At 48.3% G+C, this 22,500-nt stretch overlaps 1 protein-coding gene across 2 annotated transcripts in view; it reads left to right on the plus strand.

Annotated features, from left to right (window-relative positions):
• sec14l1 (SEC14-like lipid binding 1) overlaps nt 1-9,281 on the plus strand; it is a 24,678-nt gene extending 15,397 nt beyond the window's left edge. For both annotated transcript variants that reach the window (XM_080524829.1, XM_080524830.1), the window contains exons 8-16: nt 382-571; nt 2,183-2,271; nt 2,405-2,475; nt 2,601-2,772; nt 3,662-3,796; nt 6,737-6,871; nt 7,708-7,959; nt 8,370-8,545; nt 8,737-9,281. In XM_080524829.1, the coding sequence (XP_080380955.1) occupies nt 382-571; nt 2,183-2,271; nt 2,405-2,475; nt 2,601-2,772; nt 3,662-3,796; nt 6,737-6,871; nt 7,708-7,959; nt 8,370-8,545; nt 8,737-8,842 (1,326 nt within the window). In that variant the 3' untranslated portion in view covers nt 8,843-9,281. The remainder of the gene's footprint in view (nt 1-381; nt 572-2,182; nt 2,272-2,404; nt 2,476-2,600; nt 2,773-3,661; nt 3,797-6,736; nt 6,872-7,707; nt 7,960-8,369; nt 8,546-8,736) is intronic.
• The last annotated feature ends 13,219 nt before the right edge of the window (nt 9,282-22,500 follow it).

Here is a 22,500-nt window from a genome sequence, read left to right on the forward strand (position 1 = left end):
CACACACACACACAGAGCTGCAAGAACACAAAAGGTCAAACGCCTACACAGACATCTACACGTACCAACATACCAAACTAACATCCACACAAGCAGGCTCGCCACATTTACAACCCACCCGATACGCCCACGAAGCTCGCTCTCGCTCTCTCTCTGTCCCTCTCTAACTTTCTCTCTCTGTGTCTCTCTCTCTGTCCCTCTCTCTCTCTCTGTCTCTGTCTCTGTCTCTCTCTCTCTCTCTGTCCCTCTCTCTGTCTCTCTCTCTGTCTCTGTCTCTGTCTCTCTTCCTCTCTCTCTCTCTCTCTCTCTCTCTCACACACATTTCCACCATCTCCCACTCCCCTTCTTTTCACCTCCTCTCCCGTCCCCCGTGCCTCCCAGATCCCTAAGGACCAGCACGTCCTGCGCTTCCTGCGGGCCAGGGACTTCAACCTGGAGAAGGCCCGTGAGATCCTCTGCCAGTCGCTCAGCTGGAGGAAGCAGCACCAGGTGGACTTCCTGTTGGACTCGTGGGAGCGGCCCCAGCTGCTGCAGGACTACTACACCGGGGGCTGGCACCACCACGACAGGGGTGAGTCCCACCACCACATAGGGCCCTACGTGACACCACCACCACCACAGGCGTGTTCCGTGGAGGGGGGAAACCGTGGAGAACGTTGAGGAAAGGAAAGGGGATTCAAGCGTTTGTCATCGCACAGAGTACACATGAAAATGTATTTATGCTCTAGGCAAAGGGGGGTCCGAGCCATAGAAGGCGACCCTGGAGCAATTAGAAGGTTCAGTGCCTCGCTCAAGGACACTTTGACACTGCGACACAGCACTGCGAGCTGCCGACCTTCTGCGATCGCAGAAACGTAACGCGTCGGAGCTGAAATGTACCGCGTCGAAGCTGAAACGCCTCGCCTCGACGTTCGTACGTGTCATACACCAGCGGTCCTCACCACGGCACCGCAGGCGTCTGTCCCCCCCCAACTCAGCAGCGAAGAGCGGTTTGGCTTCAGTCAGGTGTGGTGAGCACCAGGCTAGGCTAGGACGATACACCCAAGCCCCCACTGTGGCTTCTCCACAAGTATCACCGGGCTACACAAGACACAGTTACCTGTAGGGGATCTCAGAGATCGCGTCATCTTTTGTTCTCGAGAAGCCACTCCTATGAGTCATTGAGAAACAGAAAACATCCCTCCTCCGGTTGGTCAGTGAGTCAGAGTTGAGTGAGTCACCTCATTGCTGATTCCTCCTCCAATCAGTCTTCAATGGGCCGCATGGAAGACAGGAAGCCAGGAAGTCTTAGCTCCCACATAGAAATCAATTTCTGCCCGTAAATAGCTGGCATTAACATGAAACCACTGCCACTTCAATCACGGATGAATGTAACGTAGGTGTGACCTATAATAAACTTATTCGGATTCAGGTTCTCTATGAATATTTTGCCATCTTTTCTTTTTTAAAGGAAGCCTATTATGCTCTCTTTTTCTTTTTCTTAATGTAGGTCTCTGGGGTCCCCAACACACGTTATTTACGTTTTTTTGCTGAAAATACCACTCAGATTTTACTCCCAGCATGCCTCTAAACGCATCAGTTTCAGTCATTTTCTGGACGGGCTGTTTCACGGGCTGGGAAATTGTCTGTGGTAAAAAACACGGTTCCCGGGGGAATAAAATAAGAAACCAAATATCCCAGTGTTCCCCACGAAACAAGGAATGCAAAACCATCTGAATGGTAACGATCGGACCTTGTGTTCGAAAGTGACATGCGGGATACACACGGGCCGGGAAACCATCAGTGGTTTTCTGCAGGTTCACCGGGGGAATAATATATCCCAGTGTTCCCCCACGAAACAAGGAATGTTTTGAATGTACGAATGCACAGCGGGGGAAATGTTCAACACAGCGCCCAATCAGACACCACCCTACGTAGGCGGGGGCGGCCAATCGGAATGCCTTGTTGAACCGCAATTCGTGTTTTGTTTTTCCGAAAAATGCAGCCCACCAAAAAACTGACCGGATTGCATTATTTCACAGTTTCTGTGATTGTAGGGTCATCAGAGACGAAACACAATTTTTTCATAATATGGGACCTTTAAATAATAAACATTTAAACATCTCATGTCAACCTGATTTCCACTGTGTAGTTGACAATGTTTCACTGATTTTGTGTGTGTTTGTATCTGTGTGTGTCATAGACGGGCGACCTCTGTATATTTTGCGACTTGGACAAATGGACACGAAGGGTCTGGTCCGAGCCTTGGGTGAGGAGTCCCTTCTGAGACAAGTGAGTAAGACACACACGCACAAAAAACACAAATATCGTACCCCTATTCCCCACATCCCCACCTTGTAGAACATGTATGTAACATGTATGTAACACGTATGTAAACCCCCTCACTTCCTGACTCCCCTTCAAGGTGCTGTCCATCAACGAGGAAGGCCTGAGGCGTTGTCAAGAGAACACCAGAGTCTTCGGCCGGCCCATCAGGTAGGTATCCTACCGTAACACCTACTATGACTTCCTCTCACGGCCTGTGTGCTTGTCTCAGTCCTGAGCCTGTGATGTAAACCCCCCCCCCCCCCCCTTCCCCCTGTGTGTCTGTCCCCCCCCAGCTGCTGGACATGCCTGGTGGACCTGGAGGCTCTGAACATGCGTCACCTGTGGAGGCCGGGGGTCAAGGCCCTGCTGAGGATCATCGAGGTGGTGGAGGCCAACTACCCCGAGACCCTGGGCCGCCTGCTCATACTGAGGGCTCCCAGAGTCTTCCCTGTGCTCTGGACGCTGGTAAGCACCAGTCCCGTGACACTCTCCCCTCACTCACTCACTCACTCACACCACCGTTTGACTTTGCTGTACGAGATACGAAAGAAATTGTAAAAAAATAAAAAAACAAATGTTTGATATTCATTCAGCCCTCTCGTTGTCATTTTTGTCCTGATAGCCTACGAGTGATGCTTTTGCGTACGATTTATACGAGTCGTGTTCAGAACGGCGGTTTATCCTCCGGTAGTTTTCGCTCCGCTGAAGTGAAAGCCGCTAACCCTAACCCTACTGTGCAACGGTGTCAAAGCGAAACGCGTCTGTCTAAACGTTGAACGAAAATGATTTGGTCTAAATGATGATACCAAATAGACATTTTAAAACTCGGTGAGAACACAGAATAAAGCCTTAGAAACTGTATAGACAATCCTTGACTATTTTCTCTCCAATCGATATCCATACGACCTATACTGCATGCTGCATGGAAGTGCTTCCCCCCCCGCATGCGCTTGGGGTGTCATGATCATATGTTGTCTTATCAAAGAATAGGCCATGTAGCATGTGATGCGTGGCTGTATGGCTTTGCAAATAGTAAGACCTTTGAACTGAGTAGAGGAATGTTTAGCACACACACAGAACAAGTCATCTCTGAGTGCAATAGGAAGTTACTTTCTGAGATTTAGCCTACTCACTGTTTCTGTTGTGTGAGAAAATGTTGGTGGTGGGACCAAATCATGTGCTGGTGCCACTAAATGAAAAAGTTCCACACACACACACACACATACACCCACACAGGTATATGGTTTCATTATGTGTGAGTAATTTCATCAACTGGCGTTGCCGTTTCACTTACTGAACTGACTGTAATTACCTCGTGATTTGTCAATTCTAAGACCGGAGTCTCTGATTCCAGGTCAGTCCGTTCATCGACGAGAACACCCGGAACAAGTTCCTCATCTATGCCGGGAACGACTACCAGGGGCCCGGGGGCCTGGTGGACTACATCGACAAGGAGGTCATCCCTGACTTCCTGGGAGGGGACTGCATGGTGAGTCTGGAAGATCTTCTCTTCTCTAGGTGTTGATAGAATACAGAAAACCCCTCTGTTCTGTAGGAATGAGCCCATAATAATAATAATAATAATAATAATGATACATTAGACTTATATAGCGCTTTTCTAGACACTCAAAGACGCTTTACAAACTGAAAAGATTGAGTAGTAAAATAAAAAGAAACCAAAAAAATACTAAAAGAAAGTATAGGGGTCTAATTAATTTTTAGATGACTAAATCTAAATCTAAGTGTCTTTGTAGGACAATCTACTCTGTATACTGCAAGTATATCTACCGTAGATTTCGGGCGGAGAAACGAAAACAAGCAACACCAGCGTACTCTCTCGACCGGCATTTTTTGAAAAGTGTTCATCAGTTCTCCATCCGCTAAAGTGTCCTCAAATCTTGTAGTCTAGCATTGTTTCTCTTTTTAGAAGTAAGTTTAGAAGAGCCCATATCAGCCATCCCACAGATTGAATCTTCCCTAGAATGAAAGGATCTGTCGATATATATTTATCGGTCGACTGTATTTCACTCACTGTTCCATGATGTGACTCCAATCACCATCGTTATTACTGGACTACTGTTGTACGCTTCTCACTGCTCCATGACGTGACCCTTTCTACTACTTGCAATACTGGACTACTGCATACTTTTTACTGTCCCATGACTCTGTCTTTGGGGGGGGGGGGGGGGGGGGGCGCGGTACAAAGATGTTTTGTTGGAAATGTGAAAAAGACGTTATCAGTTACTGTAATAAAGGTCCAACGTGGCTATCTGTGCTGATAGAGCTGAGGGCTGATTGCGTAGCCTCTTGTCTCATGTCCTCCCTCACGTCCCCCTCTAACCACCTTCCTCCCTCACCTCCCCCTCTAACCACCTTCCTCCCTCACGTCCCCCTCTAACCACCTTCCTCCCTCACGTCCCCCTCTAACCACCTTCCTCCCTCACGTCCCCCTCTAACCACCTTCCTCCCTCACGTCCCCCTCTAACCACCTTCCTCCCTCACGTCCCCCTCTAACCACCTTCCTCCCTCACCTCCCCCTCTAACCACCTTCCTCCCACTCGTCCCCCTCTAACCACCTTCCTCCCTCACGTCCCCCTCTAACCACCTTCCTCCCTCACCTCCCCCTCTAACCACCTTCCTCCCACTCGTCCCCCTCTAACCACCTTCCTCCCTCTCGTCCCCCTCTAACCACCTTCCTCCCTCACCTCCCCCTCTAACCACCTTCCTCCCTCCCCTCCCCCTCTAACCACCTCCCTCCCTCACCTCCCCCTCTAACCACCTTCCTCCCTCCCCTCCCCCTCTAACCACCTTCCTCCCTCACGTCCCCCTCTAACCACCTTCCTCCCACTCGTCCCCCTCTAACCACCTTCCTCCCTCACGTCCCCCTCTAACCACCTTCCTCCCTCACGTCCCCCTCTAACCACCTCCCTCCCTCACCTCCCCCTCTAACCACCTTCCTCCCTCTCGTCCCCCTCTAACCACCTTCCTCCCTCACGTCCCCCTCTAACCACCTTCCTCCCTCACCTCCCCCTCTAACCACCTTCCTCCCTCTCGTCCCCCTCTAACCACCTCCCTCCCTCACCTCCCCCTCTAACCACCTTCCTCCCTCACGTCCCCCTCTAACCACCTTCCTCCCTCACGTCCCCCTCTAACCACCTTCCTCCCTCACCTCCCCCTCTAACCACCTTCCTCCCACTCGTCCCCCTCTAACCACCTTCCTCCCTCACGTCCCCCTCTAACCACCTTCCTCCCTCACCTCCCCCTCTAACCACCTTCCTCCCACTCGTCCCCCTCTAACCACCTTCCTCCCTCTCGTCCCCCTCTAACCACCTTCCTCCCTCACCTCCCCCTCTAACCACCTTCCTCCCTCCCCTCCCCCTCTAACCACCTCCCTCCCTCACCTCCCCCTCTAACCACCTTCCTCCCTCCCCTCCCCCTCTAACCACCTTCCTCCCTCACGTCCCCCTCTAACCACCTTCCTCCCACTCGTCCCCCTCTAACCACCTTCCTCCCTCACGTCCCCCTCTAACCACCTTCCTCCCTCACGTCCCCCTCTAACCACCTCCCTCCCTCACCTCCCCCTCTAACCACCTTCCTCCCTCTCGTCCCCCTCTAACCACCTTCCTCCCTCACGTCCCCCTCTAACCACCTTCCTCCCTCACCTCCCCCTCTAACCACCTTCCTCCCTCTCGTCCCCCTCTAACCACCTCCCTCCCTCACCTCCCCCTCTAACCACCTTCCTCCCTCACGTCCCCCTCTAACCACCTTCCTCCCTCACCTCCCACTCGTCCCCCTCTAACCACCTTCCTCCCTCTCGTCCCCCTCTAACCACCTTCCTCCCTCACCTCCCCCTCTAACCACCTTCCTCCCTCCCCTCCCCCTCTAACCACCTCCCTCCCTCACCTCCCCCTCTAACCACCTTCCTCCCTCCCCTCCCCCTCTAACCACCTTCCTCCCTCACGTCCCCCTCTAACCACCTTCCTCCCACTCGTCCCCCTCTAACCACCTTCCTCCCTCACGTCCCCCTCTAACCACCTTCCTCCCTCACGTCCCCCTCTAACCACCTCCCTCCCTCACCTCCCCCTCTAACCACCTTCCTCCCTCTCGTCCCCCTCTAACCACCTTCCTCCCTCACGTCCCCCTCTAACCACCTTCCTCCCTCACCTCCCCCTCTAACCACCTTCCTCCCTCTCGTCCCCCTCTAACCACCTCCCTCCCTCACCTCCCCCTCTAACCACCTTCCTCCCTCACGTCCCCCTCTAACCACCTTCCTCCCTCTCGTCCCCCTCTAACCACCTCCCTCCCTCACCTCCCCCTCTAACCACCTTCCTCCCTCACCTCCCCCTCTAACCACCTTCCTCCCACTCGTCCCCCTCTAACCACCTTCCTCCCTCACCTCCCCCTCTAACCACCTTCCTGCCTCCTCCAGTGTGAGGTCCCTGAGGGTGGCGTGGTGCCCAAGTCTCTGTACAGGACGGCGGAGGAGCTGGAGAGCGACGAGGTGCGCCTCTGGACCGACGCCATCTACAAGAGTGCCAGCGTCTTCAAGGGAGCTCCACATGAGGTAAAGCTAGCACCATTAAGCCCCTTCCAGAGAAGTCTCTGGCCACTACCCCTGACGTTCTTTGTGTCAAACTGAAAATAAAGATGATCTATTTATATGTGTAAAGGTGTTATGTAATTGTATGTGTTAAAGGGCAGCACTGAGATATTGCCATGCATCATACATATGTAATTACGTCATATATTTACACAAAGTGCTTAGAGTTAAGTATTGCAGTGGAATTTGGCGTTGTCTGCATGTGAGCTTCTCAGTTGACTGTGCTGAAACAGTGGGTTAGGGTTCCCCCTGTTGGATCAGTGCGGTACTGCCGCCAGCAATAAGCCAATCACCTGTTCAGAAGATTAAAGGGGCAACCGGGGATTGCTATTGGAATTAATAAGATGTGTTATATATAGCCGTTGATTCTTAAAGATCTAAATTCATGAGCTTAGTTAGTCTTACCCCATATCAAAATATAAGCTTGGTTTACTCGACATTGTTTGTAAATAATGTAATTGTAAACAAACACTGTATAGCTTCAAAACATGGTTTTGAAACTATCATTTTCGACCTCATGGACTTGTCGACGAAATTGAGAGTCGTTACGTTTCTCAAGCCCTGTCCCTCCGCTGTTTACCCCCCAAAAAGTGGGCGGGGAGATCGCTTTGTCGTCTTTTCGAAATTCCAGATTGCGTTCGTTCACCCTGTACCTCCCTCCGCTCACCCTGTACCTCCCTCCGCTCACCCTGTCCCCTCCCTCCGCTCACCCTGTCCCCTCCCTCCGCTCACCCTGTCCCCTCCCTCCGCTCACCCTGTCCCCTCCCTCCGCTCACCCTGTCCCCTCCCTCCACTTCCAGCTGCTGATCGAGATCACGGACGCCTCCTCGGTGATCACCTGGGACTTCGACGTGTGCAAAGGGGACGTCATCTTCAACATCTACCACTCCAGGAGGCCCCCCCAGCCCCCCAAGAGAGACACGCTGGGGGCCCACGGCATCGCCTCCCCGTCCACCAACAACATGCAGATGATTGACAGGTGCTGGGTGCTGGGGCAGGACTACAGCATGGTGGAGACAGCACTCATCTGCAAGGAGGCAGAGAGTGTCCAGGTACACAGAGAGCAGTAGAGGGGGGGGGGAATACATGATCCATCCACTGACCTACTACAGTACATTGAAATCTAGCACCAGTGCGACAACGCCTCCACTGGTTTTGATGAATTGCTACTGACTTAGAATTAATGTATTCATTAAGCTGTATTTCCCACCATTTTCGAGAATATGTTCAGCCCAAGCGGTATTCTACACCCGCAGCCATTAGTCATCACCTGGGCCAGATGGGGGATATAAATGAATATGTTTCGAAAACGCCAACACCACCTGTTGTTTCCACTCAAATCAAACCAGTTACCGATACTAAAGTTGTTGTTTTCTGCCCTAAATAGGCATTAAACATTCCCTGCAATTTGTTTTTATCCGTCCCCATAACATATCCCCTCTGCCGCCCCTCTCCCCTCCAGGGCTCCCATGTGACGCGGTGGCCAGGGTTCTACATCCTCCAGTGGAGGTACCACCTCCCAGCATGCTCTGCGTCCAGCCTGCCGGGCGTGGACGATGTTCTGGCCTCCCTGCAGGTCTCCTCTCACAAATGTAAGGTCATGTACTACACAGAGGTGCTGGGCTCCCACGACTTCAGGTCAGTGTACACACCCGCCACCACCACCACCACCCCCTACCCTCTTGTCCTCTGCATCTCTGAAATGAATGTGTTGCATGATAGTAAAGAGGTGCATCGGAGGATAGAATGTCTCCTAAAGAATGAGTGTTACTGATCTGTTTTTAAACATGTTTTTGCCTGTCTGTCTGTCTGTGTGTCCGTCCGTCCAGGGGCTCTATGACCAGTCTTGAGTCTAGTCACAGTGGCTTCTCCCAGCTCAGCGCTACCACCACCACCTCTAGCCAATCACAGTCCAGCTCGACCGTCTCAAGGTAGCATCCATCCAATCGGAGCCTAAGGATTATGAGTTTTGCAACCCTTGAGAGATGCCAATAAGGATTGACCCCTCATACCTGATATACTGTTCTCCTACACATGTTGCCTTAAAGAAGGACCACCACTTTGCCAATGGGGGATTTTCCCTGAGAGAGGGGGGTTGAAAGGACCATGTGACCAGGACATGGATAGTCCTCTCCTTACTGCCATTTGAGTGGAACAGTGGAGCTGCTAACTGTCATCACCCTTTAGTACCTGCCTAAAGAAACTTGAAGAGTTATTTTTGTGCTAATAGTAACATTTTACGAGTTGTCTTTCTAGTGATTATTAAAAATAATAAATAAAAATATATACTCTGTGTTTACCTTGTAACTAACTAAATCTGTCTCCGTTTTCATTCATGTAAAATGAAATGGTTCTGGAGGGTAACATCTGTTGAATGAGCATCTGTTGAATGAATAAATGCAAATGGGAAAAAGACTCCGTTGTCATCTGCCTTGTTTTTTCTGTCAAGCACTGTGTTTGTCCTACGGGGGAAATTATTTGTAATGGCCTTGTTTGCCGTCGATTTAATTTAATCGAAAGGCTAAACACAGTCGTTCCCCGTTTTGAGCATTTGTGTCGTACATTGGGGGAGCCATCCCTCCCCTCGAACTAACTGCTGTTGAATCGACGTGGTCGTCATTCAAGTCACCACAAGATGTCAGTGTGCCACGCAAAAAGTTGATCTTGGAAAAAAGGCCCTAAATTCTTCATGCAGTGTATGCCCCTGTGTGTGTACCAGCTTCTCACTGGGCGGCCTACGACTCATATTTCATATTGTTCTGCTGAAATAAAGGTACTTGGAATTGAGTTGCATGGGATATTCAGGTAGAACCTGTAAGACTTCATGTGAACCGTCCTTGTTGGTCTCACATGGATTTGTTCGGTCCGCTGGTGATCAGCTTGCTCTGTCCTTCATCTCATCATTGATACTGAAAGCAGGATTTCGTCCAACTTTGACAGTGTCAATCCCGAGTCACGGATCAATGTTTTAACCTCAGTCGTGGGAACCAATCAAAATCCTTTCCCGTCTGCTACAAGTCGTGAGCCCTGTTACAAAATGTTCCCACAAATCCCACTTCTTTTGGGATTTTTCATATTCCTATTTTATGAGTTTGAGGTGAGTTATGTCTTATTCCCAAATTATTTTAATTCAATATAGTACGCCTGCGTGTGACTAAAGCGATGGGGGGGCCAATGCAGTCAGCTCTGATTTACATAAAACTTTAATTTCCGCAAACTCCTCTAACTAAAGCCGGATTGACTGTTCGTGTCCTCCTTTTGTCGTTGGGTTGCCCTTGCGGGGCTGTTACTCTACATCGCTGGGGCTGCTGAGTCCAACAGAATCAGAGGACAGGCAGGCGGCCACACTGGCATAATAGGCGGACCACCATTCGATCCCCCGCTGGTTTGTCAGCGTTGGTAAGAGAGGAAGTGTGCAGTTTTTGGCAGGAGGCTGTTTGCTGAATATATCAGGCCGCCCTAACGACCTCCCAAGGCACACATTATTCCCAGAAACTTCTAGGCCCTTGTTTATTTAATATGTTTGGAGTGACTGAGTGAAGCCTCTAGCCTGGGTAAGTTATTTTAATCTTGTTAAAATCACTGTGTTGTTGGTGGTTGTTGTTGCTGGTAGGATTTGTTATTGTGGCTGTCTACCTTCAACCCCTGGAACTTAGTTTCTATTGAAAGCCATCTGTTCTGTTTGAAGCCAATTGTTGTAAATTTACTGTGGGCGGCCCAGAAAGTCTTTAGTCACTGCTTACGTTTACTTTTACTTTTTTGGCATTTAAAAGACGCCTTTACCCATAGCGACTTAAAACAAATGTGTGTGTGTGTGTGTATATATATATATAAAAATAACTTCTGGGATATCGATCTGACCAACTAGGAAGCGTACATGATTGTTAATCAATTTCACCTGCTTTGGTGCAAATGAAAGTGACAACAGGTGGACAGGAGAGGCAACAGCAAGACAACCCCCATAGCAGTAGTAGGAGAAACCATGTGAGGAAATGACCGAGCCAAGGGATTTGGTATAGAGAGAGAATAGTAAGGGCCCTAGGACGGAGCCCTAGGGGGACCCCAGTGGTGAGGGCTCATGGAGAGGACAGTGATCCATGTCACCTGGTAGGAGCGATCAGCCAGGTAGGATGTAAACCAGGAGAGTGCAGAGCCAGAGATGCTCCGTGCTGAGAGAGGGTGGCAGCAGTCAGGTCCAGAAGAGTGAGAACAGAGGAAAGTGGTGAAGCTGGAGCAGAATGGACGGCCTCCGTGTCAGCAAGGAGAGCAGCCTTACAGCCGGGTTGGTGAGGATCAAGGAGGTTCTTCTAATTTAAATAATTTTGCCATTTAGCAGACGCTTTTATCCAAAGCGACTTACAATTACGAATTACAGGGACATTCCCCCTGGAGTAACGGAGGGCTAAGTGCCTTACCCAAGGGCACACTAGTAGTGGTGTGGCTTCAGGCGGGATTTGAACTCACAACCTTCCGATCCCAAGTCCAACTCACTATCCACTAGACCACCACTACCCCCCTACTACTACCCCCACTACTCCTTCTTCTGAAGGAGAGACATTGGGTTAGAGACAGCACAGCACGTTCAGGGGTTTTAGACAAGAAGGAGAGATGGGATACTGCGGTCTGTAGTGATGGACAGCAGACGGGTCAAGAGTTGGTTTCTTGAGAAGAGGCTTGACTCTGGCTATCTTGAAGGCAGCTGGGACAGATCCTGTGGAGAGAGAGGGATTGATTATGGTGGTAAGGAAAGGAAGGATGTCTTTGGAAATGTACTGGAGAAGGAGAGGGGATAGGATTGAGAGGGCAGGTGGTTGCCCGTTTGGACGTGACCAGTTTTAGAATATGTTTCAGGGGAAGCGTAGTGGGTTTGGGAGGGATAGTAGCAGTGTTGGCAAGAGGTAGAGAAAAAGAGCTGCTAATCTCATCAACCTTCTTTTCAAAGTAGGTGACAAAGTCATCCGTAGACAGGAAGGAGGGAGGAGGAGGGGGAGGAGGTGGGTTGTGGAGTGAGGACAAAGCTACTCTGGCAGCCCTCTCTAATGCGAGGACGACGCCCCGCTCACACTACTGGGTGACTTCAACATCCAGTCAGAGAAGCTTCGCACATCTGGGGTACTTGACCTTCCCGCCTATTTCACCTTACCCTTTCCCACTCCTCTCACTCATAAGGCCGGCAATCAGCTCGAGCTTGTCTTCCCCAGATCCCCCCATACCTCCAACCTTACTGTTACTTTACTGTTACCCCTCTTCTTCCAGTTTCTGATTATCACTTTGTATTCTTCTCCCTCCTTCCTCTCAAATCCTCCCCCTCCCAGTCTGTCTCTACCCACACAGTATCCTCTCGTCGCAACCTGCGTACCCTCCCTCCCACCGCTCTCTCTTCCTGTCTTATCCTCCTTACCCTCTGTTGAATCCTTCTCCCTTCTATCCACTGATGCAGCATCCTCCACCCTCCTGTCCACTTTTTCCTCATCTTTTGACTCTCTCTGTCCTCTGACCTCCAAAACCAGCACGATCCTCTCCACACGCTCCTGGACTGTCTGAAACCCTGCAAGCTTGTAGAACAGCAGCTGAGAGGAAATGGAGAAAAACCGGCCTCCCTGATGACCTAAAACCTATCGTGAGCTTAGAATTGATAAGGTTCTATCTCCATTTAGGGTAGTTCAGAGATATTGAGCGTCAAAGTTTTTACATTCCATTATGTTTTGTGAGATGGAACCTTTGTATTTGATTAATTACTAACTAAAAAATGTTTTACAAAATTGGACGAAATGTTGACAAAAATGGAGATAGAACCTTATAATTCTAACGTCACGTTATGTCTCTCTCCTCCTCAACTACACCTCCCCTGCATTATCTGCTAAACCTTCTTACCAACATTACTACCAAAATCCAATCCTCTGCCTCTAACCCAAGGAAATTGTTCTCCACATTTTCAACACTCCTCAATAGGCTGGCTACATAATGTGTCGAACTCAACCCTAACCCTAGCCCTAACCCTAACACTAACCTAAAACCCTTACCCTCACCCTAACCCTTGCCTAGCTATCCCTAACATGGCACATGTTGTGCCGCATGTTGCACAAGTTTGGGACAAGGGAACTTTTAGGGGTCACATGTTGAGGACACACAGCCCAGGACAGGAGCGCTGGCAGCTAGCCAACAGCCACTGAGCCACTGATATTGATTTGTAGATCTATTATGAGGGCCGCACTGAGATGGGGATGATTCCTTATCATATTCCTGTCCTATTCCCAGTGATCACTCACATTTACATCGCTGTGTGGAGGCGACTGATGGAGAGTGTAATATATCAACCTGCCCCTGCTGCCACTCTGCAGATTGGTGCCAATGCCCACTACCCTTTATCATACCTTTATTATGACTTCCTTTCAAACCTGTTCATCTCTCTCTTTGTCTTTTTCTCTCTCTCTCTCTCTCTTTCTCTTTCTCTTTCTCTTTCTTTCTCTTTCTTTCTCTCGCTCTCTCTTTCTCTCCTTCTCTTGTACTTTCTTTTTCTTTCTCTCTCTCTCTCTCTCTCTCTCTCTCTCTCTCTCTCTCTCTCTCTCTCTCTCTCTCTCTCTCCATTTGACAATACTAAGGACGCTTATTCAAACACAGAGTTAGAAATTCACACTCCAGAGTGCGGCTCCTCATTAAAAACCTAGTCTATGTTTCATTTGCTTCCCTCTGAAAATCCTGACCTTTCCTTTAATTGAAAAGGAGAGCTCCGAATTACTGTGGTAAATTATTTTTAGGGTTGTCAAAACGGAACAGAAACTAAAATAAAAAAAGTAAGTACTGTTAGTTTTAGCTTGAGGTTTAGCTTGAGGCAAAGGTTATATATGACACTGTCCTCTTGGTTTAACATGTAATGTGTTATCCTAAAATGAGTGATTGGTGTTCTTCTGAAAAAAACAAACAGAGAACATCGATTGTGACTACCTGTCTATAAACTGTGAGGTCTATTTAAACTAATCTCATTAAGATTGCCGTGAGGATTCATTTTCTGACGTGATGTACTACGAAAGCCTGATTAATTTTCCACAACTAAATAGATACAGTCATGTCTATTTATCTCTGATGCCTCACAATCTCATATTTTACCACATTGATTTTTCTGCAGCAAGTGCACCATCAATCTATCCTCAATTTACGCCAATTTCAGAACACTGTCCTTGTTTGCAGTGAGATGTCCTGGTGTTGTCCTGGGAGTCTGCTTCGCTTTTATTGGTTTCTGGAGATCAATCTTGGTGTAATTTCTCTGGTATTTTCTTGGCTGACTGCCTTCCAGACATGACATATCCGTTCCTTGCCCCCTTTAAACTGAGGGCAGGACTCGCATGTCAGGTAGACCGCCCCCTCTTAATTATTAGAGAATGGGAATCTGGCCATTCTCTCAGACATGGATTAACTCTTGACAGCATCAGCTGATTTCTGGTTTAAATGTCTGTTATATAATTAATCTCCAAGTGATTGAAAGCAAACCTGAACACGAAATGCTACACCGTTAAACATGACACCTTTCTGCAAATGTTAAAGCAAGGTGTAATGGCAAAATGTGTATGTGTAGTACTAATTGTTAATTAGTGTGTTAATGCTCTCATTAGTACGAGCCATTTGAATGAGGTAATGTCACAAATCATTAATGTATGTGTTTTATGTGATTCATAGGATTCTTAATAGGACTAGATGTTAAAATCCCTAAATAATTAGCACAACAATTGACTGAGTGGAGTTGGAGATGTCCTCTTGGGTGGAGTGGAATTTGGCAATGATCACGTGGTGCCACCAGTACGACACATCTTCAGTTGTGGTCCCCGACCTCATTGGGTGTTTCGGCCATTTATCACAAGACACCCTCTGCCGAGGTTGGCCCACCACAGGCTGATCAGGCCTGGGTGTGTGTCGCACGGTGGCACCACGTGGTCATTTGGGAGCCCACGTTGGGTCCCTACGTTTCAGCCACAGCCAGTGACTGCTCCGTTCTGCTGCAGTGGACAGTTCTTTAATTGCCTTCCGTTGGGCCTGTCCTCTGATCCCTACTGCCCTCAGGAGCCTTGTGGTGGAGCTGGCTACAAAGCCTCTGCAGCCCACCTCCACTGGCCACACCTTCACGTTCCAGCCCCGCCCCTCTGCTTCGACTGCTAAGTTGGCATACCGCAGCCTCTTCCGTTCGAATGCCTCATCGATGGCCTCCTCCCATGGGACCGTCAGTTCTACGATGAAGACACGCCGGCAGGACTTGGACCAGAGGACTAGGTCTGGGCGCAGGTTGGTCGCTGCAATTTCGGGTGGGAAGGTGAGCCTCTGGTTGAGGTCTACCCGCATTTCCCAATCCCGGGCTGCGTTCAGTGGGCCTGAGTCTGGAGGTGATGGCTTGGTCCGCTGTTTCTCCCCTTCCCGGATGAAGATTGTTTTCCGTGGAAAGGTAGTCTGGGCATTTAGAGGCATGGCGTTGGTGGTTACCCTCTTGTGCTCAAGTTCGGCAGCCAAGCACTTTAGCACTTGGTTGTGGCGCCAGGTGTATCTTCCTTGAGTTAGACTGGTCTTGCAACCCACCAAGATGTGTTTGAGGCTTGCTGGGGCTGCACACTGGAGACAGGCTGGGTCCTCTCCATACCAGAGATGTAGGTTGGTAGGAGAGGGCAGGACATCATATGTGGCTCTGATGATGAAACTTAGCCTATTAGACTCCATGCTCCACAGCTCGTTCCATGTGATTTTCCTCCTCTCCACGCTCTCCCACTTCATCCAGCGGCCTTGCTGGGCTTGGGAGACTTTTTACTTAGAATAGGAGGGTTTTGACCTTTAACCTTCAGTATAATAATAATAATAATAACTTGGATTTGTATAGCGCCTTTCATAAAACCCTTGGTATCCCCAAGTATAACGCAACAGTCTTAATCCGAGATAAGTGGACCACCTGAACAAGCTTTGCAACCAAGGTCTCTCGCCTGTATGAGGAACAATGTCTCAAACATTTACTGCTCGTCTCCCTTTTGTCTGACCATCAATTCTCCACCATCAAGGAGAAGGCTACAACAACTTTTCAAACTACCCTTTTCCACTGTCAGAAACATCATCAGAAAATGGAAAATAAATGGAACTATTGAAGTCAAGGCAAGATCTGGAAGACCAAGAAATGTTTCAGATAGAATAGCCCAGCATTTGGTGAGAAATGCTCAGAAGAGCAAAGCAAAAAGGAGTAGCAGACCTACATGGCAGAGTTGCCAGAAAGATGCCTTTCCTACGACCTCAACACAAAATTAAGCGTCTGAAGTATGCAAAAGAAAACCTTGAGAAACCTGAAACCTATTGGAACAATGTGCTTTGGACTGACAAAACCAAAATTGAGCTTTTTGGCCACAACCAAAGTATGTATGGAGAAAAAAGGGTGAAGCATTTGTAGAGAACACCATGCCAACTGTTAAGCATGGAGGTGGATCCATTATGCTTTGGGGTTGTGTAGCAGCTGGGGGCACAGGCAATATTGTGCAGGTATAATAAAGTTAAAATTGATCTTGCTTTAAAATGTGATGAAATGTGATGAATATGTTGAACTTTGTACCATTTAGAGGTTACGGTAGGTTTGCTTCTTTTCACTTAGATATTCATTGTAAAAGGCATTTTGACTAGGGGTGCCCACATTTTTGCACCCCAATACACACCCTTTGAATCACAGTGAAAAAAGGTTATTGAACACACGAAAAAATGTCATTGATTTCTTACAGTTTTTTATGGTCGCTAAGTCGCAGTGTTCAATACTGAAGTCACAGTCACACTTCATACAGTCTGCATTAGTAACACTCATGTTGGCCAATGACTTCATTCATGTCTCAAAAGAAGCTCGTTCAACCATACACTGGCAACAATGTTCACTCAGAAAGCATACACAGTCATTCATAACATTCTGACTTACAAAATACTAACAACAGGGAGCATTACATAGTTTGAATGATTTTCACAAGAATGAATATTTCATCATAAAAATGGTTTGATTTATAGTAATCATAGACAGAATAGTTGACTGTACAACTGTAAAGTATTAGGCAACAAGAATGAATCAGAAATACCGCAATTTGCTTCCATCCTTTAGTGTATTCTTTTTCTTTCTGTATCTTTGCAGTAAGTTATGGTACATTTACTTCAAAGTACACTACATTTACTTGTGTAAAATAAAAAGTGAAAAATAAAGTGGAAGATGCAAAGTTCAAATAAAAAAGAAAAACAGAAATTCCAGGCCTACAATACAATAGCAATCACACCAAAAATGTCTCACTCCTGAGGGTTTTGGTCCACCCTCTGGTCTGCATCTGGTCACATCCAATGTCTTCCCTGGCAATGCATCTAGTCTATTTCATTTCATTGTATATATTCTGCTACTGTAATATTTTCTAGACATTTCAATATGATTACTGCAAATAGTGAAAATACCACCGCTCATCCGTTATCAGACTTTGCTGAGGAGCTGGAACTGAAGAGTATCAATAGAGTGCAAAATAACAAAATCTGCACACTCAAACACTGTGCAAAAAAACAGTTTATGGCGACCTGTCTGTCATATATGATAGGAATATGATTACTGCAAAAATGCACCAAATCATTCTGTTTTGAACGTGTTCTTCACAGTTTTGAACACAGTATGTTAACAATGAAAAAATGTGTTGCAAATACATAGTGTTTTGCAGGTGGGGGAGTTTGAATGAGAGAAGTGTTATGGATTTTGGAGAATGTGGTCATTGAATGCATTTTGTATGAAAGCAATGTAAAAATCACAGAATAAGAGTCACAGTTTGGTCCACATGGACTTCTGCTTCGCTGACTGTATGAAGAGTTGTGACTGTGACTTCAGTATTGAACACTGCGAAAAACTGTAATGACTGATTTATCATCGCCATGTCTAGCCAGGTTCTAACTCGAATCAGTATCAGCATAACTACAGAAACAGTGCTGGAAAAAGCTGTTAACTGCAAGGGCCAGCCAACCAAGGATGAGGATCAAGTCTGGATAGCAGCCCGGGGCGATCTGTGCCAGCCCCACTCTCTTAATCCATTAGAATAATCCCGTTCTAGATGTGATCATGGCTTGTGCACAGGAGGAAAAACAAGTCTGCAGCGATTACCTGGCCAGATCTGTCTCTGCCAACGCAGGGCAGTCAGAGAGTGGGGAGGGCAACGTCAGAGACATCCATCTTCCCTCCACTCACCTGTCACGCCTCACCTGTGAACACAGGCCCCTATTGGCAGGCGATGACAGGGGCAGGGGGGGCAGCCTCAATACATCGGGATTCTGACTGGGAGCGAGGAGAGAGAGAGAGAGAGAGAGAGAGATGAGAGAGAGAGAGAGAGAGAGAGAGAGAGAGAGAGAGAGAGAGAGAGAGAGAGAGAGAGAGAGAGAGAGAGAGAGAGAGAGAGAGAGAGAGACGAGAGAGAGAAGAGAAGAGAGAGAGAGAGAGAGAGAGAAGAGAGAGGAGAGAGAGAGAGAGAGAGAAGAGAGAGAGAGAGAAGAGAGAGAGAGAGAGAGAGAGAAGAGAAGAGAGAGAGAGACGAGAGAGAGAGAGAGAGAGAGAGAGAGACGAGAGAGAGAGAGAGAGAGAGAGAGAGGAAGGAAAGGAGTGACTTTAGAGAGGGAGATTGAGGTAGATTATAGGACAGCTTCTGGGCATCCCGGGGATTGGCTGGCTGCCTGCTGGCCCCCTGTTATCCAGGCCCTAGCTGGGGTAGGTTGTTGTGTTTCCTGTCGTGTTCTTTAGGAGAGGAATCAGAGCTCTCCAAGGTTCTGTTTTGTGGCTTGCGGCTACGTCTGTGTAAGCAGCTGGGCATCTGTACCACTCCATTTCACTCTCTCCCTCCCTCTCTCCTCTCTCTCTCACCTCTCTCTCTCTCCCTCTTTCCCCTCTTTCTCTCTCTCTCTCCCTCTCTCTCCTCTCCTTCCCTCTTTCTCTCTCTCTCTCCCTCTCTCTCTCTTCTCCTCTCTGTCTCTCTCACTCTCTCCCTCTCTCTCTCTCTCCTCCCTCTCTCTCCCTCTCTCCCTCTCTCTCTCTCCCTCTTCCCTCTCTCTCTCTCTCTCTCTCTCTCTCTCCCCTCTCTTTTTTATCCACCTCTATCCTCTACTCCATTTCTTTATGCTTGCTCGTACGGTGGCGGTGAGCCTTTCCCCTCCTTCCATTTCTCTGTTTGATTCTCTCTGTCATGCACGGATGTCACATTTGAACAGGGAAACTTTATTGGCACACAGCAGGTTTTACAGTATCGTAAATGACATCATCTTTTAAATTGATAAAAAAAAGTACAGTAGACAAGTGAAGCATGATGATGACTGTGACATGCAGCTGTCGTGAAGCTGCGACAGGGGAGGGAAGGGAGGTAGTGGAGTGAAGGGAGGTAGTAAATGCAGCACTCGCTGTGTGAAGGAAATGCTTTTGGCAGCGGTGATGCCTACACTCTCTCAGCTTACATTATGAGGCAGTTACTGTATGCTTGGAATGTAATCGCTCCCATCATGCTTGCTGGCACCCTTGTCAATCTGTCTGGTTGGGAGCCTGTGTGATGTCTGTCCTCTGCGCTGGTATGAACTATCCTCTTTCTCATGCTGCAGTGTAGATGTGATGTAACATCATTCACTGTCCCACACCAAGGCGAGAGGAACGCCTCTCCTCTTGTGTTTTATGTTCCCACTGGCAGTAAGTACACCCCTCACTCCGGGCCTGATTACACATCATTACGGCCAGTGGAGGGGACTGATAGGTCTATTGGCCCAATGTGCCTCCACTAGTGACTCGAACTGTCCATCTGGCGCGGACTGGGGCTGTGGGGCTGGGAGGGTTGGGGCGCTGTGGCTGGGGCTGGGGCTGGAGGGCTGGGGCTGGAGGGCTGGGGCTGGGGCTGGAGGGCTGGGGCTGGGCTGGAGGGCTGTAGGGCTGGGGCTGAAGGCCTGGGGCTGGGGCTGGGGGGCTGGGACTGGGACTGGGGGCTGTATGGCTGGGGTTGTAGGGCCAGGGTGGGGCTGTGGGGCTAGTGGGCCGGGCTGGGGCTAGGGGCTGGGGCTGGGGCTGGAGGGCCAGGGGGAGCATAATGGCCGTTGTGAATTGACTCTGGTTCTTTGATCAGAAAGCTTTAGAAGTCTATCAGACCTGAGGCAAAACGTGTTTGTGTACTTGAATAGGAAGCATTGGGAATAGTTCCAAAAGTGCAAACGCTGCTATCGTACCAGACACTCTGAGCAAGCGTGGTCAAGTGCACCTGAAGTCATTCACAAGACAACAAAATGCTGTCTTGGCCCTGGTCTGGGGACTATAAATAAAATAAAATAAACATACAGTAGCTTGGCGTCCTCCCGTCTATGTTGTCCCTAAGAGGGAGCATAATCATTCCAGATAATGCAGATGGAGATATTGTTATTGACTATGTGCTGGGAGAGTGAGACAAGTGGCTCTGACAGCTGCTGTGCTTGAAGGAGGCATGTGTCGTCTGTCGGCAACAGAATGACATTACATTTGTGTCAACAAAATTGTTGTTGCTAGTAATTCATAATTCCCTGTTTGGATATTGAAACCAGGAATGCGCACGCACACTCGCGTGCGCACAACACACACACACACACACACACACACACACACACAATCCCAATCCCTACTGTGTAGAGAGAATGGACTGCTGTAATAGCTTGTAAGGCGGAGGTAAAGCTCTGGATCAAGGGTCTTTGAGCAGTAGTGATCTGCTAAGCCTATTATACACTTGTTGTGTGAGAAGACGATCCCATCTGATTGATGGTCTGGGAAGAGAGAGGATAATTATGCAGTATGTTCTGCCAGTTAACGTTTTTTTACCCCAGATGAGCATCAATGAGTCACTTTATTGCTGTTTGGAAGAACCTATTGTCCGTGAATAATTGTTGTATGTGTCAGCACAATCAATCAATCTAATCTATAGAAAGTGCTTCCGATATGTACTTGGTATCCTGTCTAGCTATGGTAGATCTGAGAAGGATTAGTCACTGTTGTCGCTTAATTAAAGTTGAACTGTCACGACAAAACATAATATACCTAAACTGGCTGAGCCTGAGCTGGCAAGCTCTCCACTGACCTAATCACGTATACAGTATAGGAACCTTTACATTTAATCTCACTTGCTGTGTGTGGGTGTGTATTTGTGCATACACAGTATTCCCACCAGTCAGCAGACAGGGCACAAGTGGCTGTTACCAGCAGACAGAATGATTGGTACGGTAGGTAGGTACCAGACCAGCATAACCTGACACATCGGAGGAGACCAGCAGCCGCAGCTGGGTGAGGACTCCTCCTCTATAGGTAAACCTGTGGTAAGCTTGCCTGTGGCTAACTAGGATGGGTAAACCTGTGGTAAGCTTGCCTGTGGCTAACTAGGATGGGTAAACCTGTGGTAAGCTTGCCTGTGGCTAACTAGGATGGGTAAACCTGTGGTAAGCTTGCCTGTGGCTAACTAGGATGGGTAAACCTGTGGTAAGCTTGCCTGTAGCTAACTAGGATGGGTAAACCTGTGGTAAGCTTGCCTGTAGCTAACTGGCCACTGTGAGACTGTGGCCCGGTCTGGATGAAGTGTCCTTCTACAGTATGACTACTGGTCCAGCTTGTACTGTACCGGACCTCCGTCATCTCCAGTACTGGGATGGGTGGGTCCGGTGGATCAAGGGCCAAGGCCCGAATCCAGTAACTCAAATCTTTAATTTTCTCTTCATTGACCTCACCACAACATATTGATAGATAGCTTCTTTCTATCCCATCCGTACAGGACTTGTCCGGACGTCAGCAACTCAGCATGCAGGTCTTATTGAGTGTTTCCGTCCTCTCTCCCTCCGGCAGAGTCAGACTCTGGCTTCCCAGTCAGTGAATCATCCGTGCTGCCATGTCTCTCGTCCATTAAACAGCCATTACACCCCCCCGACGTACTGATGGTAAAAGTGAGCAGGTCCAAACTGGCTGGGCTCCACCTGAACCCTACAACAGCAGCAGCAGCAGCAGTAGCGCTCATATGAGCTGCACTCAAAAGTGGAGTCCATTAGTGTCTCATCTCTATATTGTCTCATTCGTTCTCATTCATTTTTTTGAATGATGTTTTTTTTTATTGAGGCAATTCACAATTAAACCTGCTCTTCCCCATTCATTCATCCATTCATCCATCCCCCCCTCCCTCTCTCTCTCCCTCTATCCATCCAGCCATCATCCCTCCATCCCTCCATCCAGGGCTTGGGAACGAGATGAGACAAAACATCCCCAGCTTTCACATTTGATCTCCAACATGCTGTGTACTGTAGTTACAGCTCCAGGTCAGTTTGTAGGATTACAAATGTAGTTAAAGGGGGTTAAGTGGCTTATAAACGTCCTGTGTGGAGCAGGTGCTGTGTGAGAGGTGACCTTGTTAAATGATACAAGCTCACTCTACTTGTCAAAGTCTCCTGAGAATCTTTGAGAATCTTTCACGTTAAACAAAACTGGAACGCCCATACTGTGTCTGAGTGATAAGTACTGGCGAAGGAGAGAGTAACTGTGGAGGAAAGGACATTTAGCACAAAAAAATCATATTTTTTGGTCTTCTTAATTCACAGTGAGAATT

The sequence above is a fragment of the Nansenia antarctica genome (assembly GCF_963989245.1).
Source record: "Nansenia antarctica genome assembly, chromosome: 2".
NCBI classification, from domain to species: Eukaryota; Metazoa; Chordata; class Actinopteri; order Argentiniformes; family Microstomatidae; genus Nansenia; species Nansenia antarctica.